We start from the raw sequence: 4149 nt of genomic DNA on the forward strand, positions 1-4149 counted from the left end.
TGTTTTGTTTTGTTTTTATTGTTCCTTTGTTTTTCACTGTGGTTCAGATTTCTTTTTCCAAATCATTCATTAGAAACGGGCCAGCACTATTGACTCCAAGTTCACATAAGATAAACTAAAATCTGTCCTAGGTGGAGGAGATGTCTGCATAAGGAATAAACATTGGAGTCAAATAAAATGGAACCCTCAGTGAGCCAGAGAACAAGATCCACCAGTCTCTACCACAACACAGGGGAGGGGCAAACCTAAGAAAATTCTAGTGAGGGAAAAGGTAAAAAAATCAGTAACTTTCACTAACAGAGGGATTGATGTTAGATTGAAATAAAGATTTAAAAAAAAATTACAGAAACAAAACAGCAATCACATTCTCTGCCAAAACTTCAATCTGATAACATTCTAAATAAATACACCAGAAAATACAGTCACTTCAGTCCAACTCTCCTGAGAAGTGGAAGTGTTATGCCAGGACACTCTGCGCCTGTCCATGTCCGTAGACCTTAAAGTCATCCTTGCAGTGACTGGAACACTGGAGGTTGGAGAGGCTTTGTGTTCATGGACCTTGAGTGCACTGGGAAAAGAAGCAATGTGTGAACAGACTCCATATCCGCTCCCGGATTTGTCTGGTCCTAATACCATAAATGATAGGGTTTAAGGTGGGTGGGATGATCAGGTACAAGTCAGCTAACAGCACTTGGGTGTGCAGTGGAACTCGATCCTGCCCTAGCCAGGCCACATAGATGGATGCCATCCCAGGGAGATAGTACAGAGCCATGACCCCAACATGAGAGCCACATGTACTCAAAGCCTTCCACTGTGCATTCCTTGAGGACAGTCCAAAAACTGCCTTGAGAATCAAAGTATAAGAGGCCGAAATGAAGGCCACATCTGAGCCCACAATGATGGAGGAAAAAATCAAACTGTAGAGACTGCTGGGCATGGGGTCAGCACATGCTAACTTGGCCACAGCCATGTGTTCACAATAGGAATGAGGAACTACATTGGAGGCACAAAATGGCAAATGTCTCAACATCCAACTCAAAGGAGTCATAAAAATAACAGCTCTAAAGGTGATAGTCACACTAATTCCCAGCAGCACATGACGGGTGAGAATTCTCATGTAATGTAAGGGCTTGCAGATGGCCACGTAGCGATCAAAAGCCATGGCCAGTAGCAGACCTGTCTCCACAGCAGTGGCCGAATGGACAAAGTACATCTGAGTGAAACAGGCATTAAAGCTGATGGAGCTGTCTCCTGAACTGAAGATGCTCACCATCTTAGGTACCACAGAAGAAGCCATAACAATATCCACAGCAGCCAGAACACATAGAAAGAAGTACATAGGCTCTTGTAGAGTGGAATCCATGCAGATCACAATGATAATGAGCATATTTCCTAAGAGAGCTATGCTATACATGGTACTCAGTGAGATGGCCAGCCAAAGATAAGAAGACTGAAACCCTGGGATGCCCAAGAGGAAGAAAGTGCCAGGGGATTCCATTGTGTGGTTGTAGGATGGCCCCAGCATCACTGGTCAGACTGCTCTGTTAACTTGTAAGATACTATATGAGAGGTAGTATTCCTATAAAATATATTATTCTGTGTATTCACAAATTGTTGAAGTATTTTCATCTTGGTGGTATTTTTCATGACCTAAAAATTAACATTGAAAAAATAACTTTATGTAAATTTTATGTGCTTTACTAATATCTATTCATATCTTAAATATCAATTCTTCATTTTTCTGCCAGGTAGTGATCTGTCTGCCCTCCTGCCCATCTCTCTATTTCTTTTTCCACCTCTTCCCATGAAGGTATTGAATGTTTATTTTTACTTAAAGCTTTCATGAAATCACGTTGATCCATAATGACTTCAAATTAATGATTCTAATAGTCTCCCTATGGCTTATGGTATGCACTTTAAAATGTGTTTTTAATTTGTAATTTTGTGTTCTCCTAGCCTGTGGGACAAAGTTAGAAGATATATTTCATGTATTCCTTATAGTCAGATATTTCTTCATAATGAATAATCAGAAGAATGTATCTTTTATTCTCACGATTGCTGAATTAAACAAACTGATTGAGATCAAATGTCATGTCTCCTAGGACTAGTACATAGACTCGTGACGAAAACACATTCCTGTCAGTCAGAAATGCATTATATGGAAAGTATAGGTTCAGGAAATAAGGCTATTAAAAATGACATAATCACTTTCCATTTAAGAGAATGTTGTTGAAATATTTGTAATTTTTAAAAATTGATGCTCAATTTCCTTAAAGTAGTTTCAATAGTTTGCTAGCCCAAGCAATTACTATTAACCCTTTAGACACACATAAAGATGATCCTCCCCATAGCTTTTCTGCTTCTTCAATATGGTTTGCCCCTTTTCGTGGTAAACTGCCAAGGAAATAGACCAAGGAAACATCGTCCTTGTGAAAGTGAAGCATGTTTTAGAGAAAACAATATATGATCATACCAAGATGAGAAACAGTATTTATGGGTGAATTTCTGTATTTGCAATATACAACAAATATCTATATGAAACAATTGACTTAAGTACTTAAATGAGAAGATTCTTCATCTATATCATAAAACATCATTTAGGCCATTTGAGATTCCCATCTAGGTCTTTCCAGTACTAACTCCTGGCAGTATATTTAACAGCATTAAAGTCAAGAAAAAGCTATGGATACTTACCCCCACAAAAAGTATTATACATTCACCTGGGCAGTTTTAGTAAAGAAAAGAGATTTACTACTCTATGAATCTGGGAGCTGAGCTCCAACCTTGGCAGTCTTTGCCTTTGCTCTGCATCTTCCTCATTCAGATAGTGCCAGGTCACAGGGTATGTAGTGACTTTGCCAGACATCCTAAAACAAAGGAGCAACACTACTGTCAAATTCCCGTGCTGTAATCCTTTACTTCCCTTCCTTTTAAGTTGCTCAGTTTCTGTGATTTTATTCACATGTGTAAATAGTATAAAAGACCCACAGTATCCTGAGAACACATCACACAAGGTCCCCTTTGATTTGATTCAGACCTGGGAATGTTGGCAGATCTACTAGAAGGCCTGATTCTCTCCTAAAGCACGGGACAGAATCCCATCTGTTGTCTCACAGAAAATGTGTTATTAGAGTTCTGTGGTTTAGAGACAGAAAAACAAAGTGGCTAATCATAGTAGCATAAAGTATTAATGTGTAGAGTGAAAAACCTCAGTAGTCACTTGCTAGCCAAATTGATTGATCGAATCAGGCAACTCTTCCAGCCCTCGACCTGCACGTTGTTAGGACAGAAAGAATCGCCCATCCCATATCAAAGCAGTGCTTTGAACTTAAATGAGAAGCTAGGCAAAGGGACCTTTATGCTGGTTTGAGCAATCGATGCTTAATAAAGTGTAGAAAGTAAGAAAAAACATTGCTCATCCTGCTTAACCCAGTATGTCCAGATTACTCTAACATGCATATTTCAATGAGTAATACTGCAGGTTTCCTTTTGGCTTTCCCGTGAGCTAACACTGCAGGTGCCACTATATTGAAAGTTGCTCAGTACTCAGATACTCAATAAAGTATAACTAATTTTAAAAAGACTGTTTGCATATTCTAAACCTATAAATTGTTCTAAATAACAAATTCAAATGGGTACATGTGATTCAGACTTTTTTAAAAAGCATGCATTGCCTGAGTTTTCTCATATCACCCTTTGACCTGCCTCTGGAAGATCTCTCACTCAGAGATACACACGGCCAGGCTCCAATTTGTAATTTGCTCTGTTTTGTTTTGTTTGGGGAACTGTTTGGTTGTGTTCATTGTCACTTTAGTGGAAAGGGGACTTATCCATCTAAATAACAACTCATTCATTTCTGAGAGCAAAGGCTGAGAATTGTTATTTGGTCCTGCTACTGTATAAAAGTTCGTCTAGGAATGGAAGGCCGGTGTGGAAAGTGTGTGTGCTAAGAACCTTCTTGACAGCTAAGGAGATACTTTCACTGTTAGTCCTATTACTCTCAACAGTGTTCCTCATCCAGAGAACATGGACAGGCAGCTTATCCCAGAACTAAACTCAAGGTCCCAAGTATGAACTACACTAAGTCCAATTAACTTCAAGCCCCTTACCTAAATATCACATTGCTAAAGCCTCAGCCTAGATGGTCAT

At 39.1% G+C, this 4149-nt stretch overlaps 1 protein-coding gene across 1 annotated transcript; it reads right to left on the minus strand.

Moving 5' to 3' along the window:
* Positions 1-550: 550 nt before the first annotated feature.
* LOC110297187 (olfactory receptor 52I2-like) lies at positions 551-1525 on the minus strand. The gene has a single exon (XM_021165928.2). The coding sequence runs from the start codon at positions 1523-1525 to the stop codon at positions 551-553; it is 975 nt and encodes a 324-aa protein (XP_021021587.1).
* Between the last annotated feature and the right edge of the window lie 2624 nt (positions 1526-4149).

Source organism: Mus caroli, unplaced genomic scaffold (assembly GCF_978045245.1).
Source record: "Mus caroli unplaced genomic scaffold, Mus_caroli_1 scaffold_8, whole genome shotgun sequence".
NCBI lineage: Eukaryota > Metazoa > Chordata > Mammalia > Rodentia > Muridae > Mus > Mus caroli.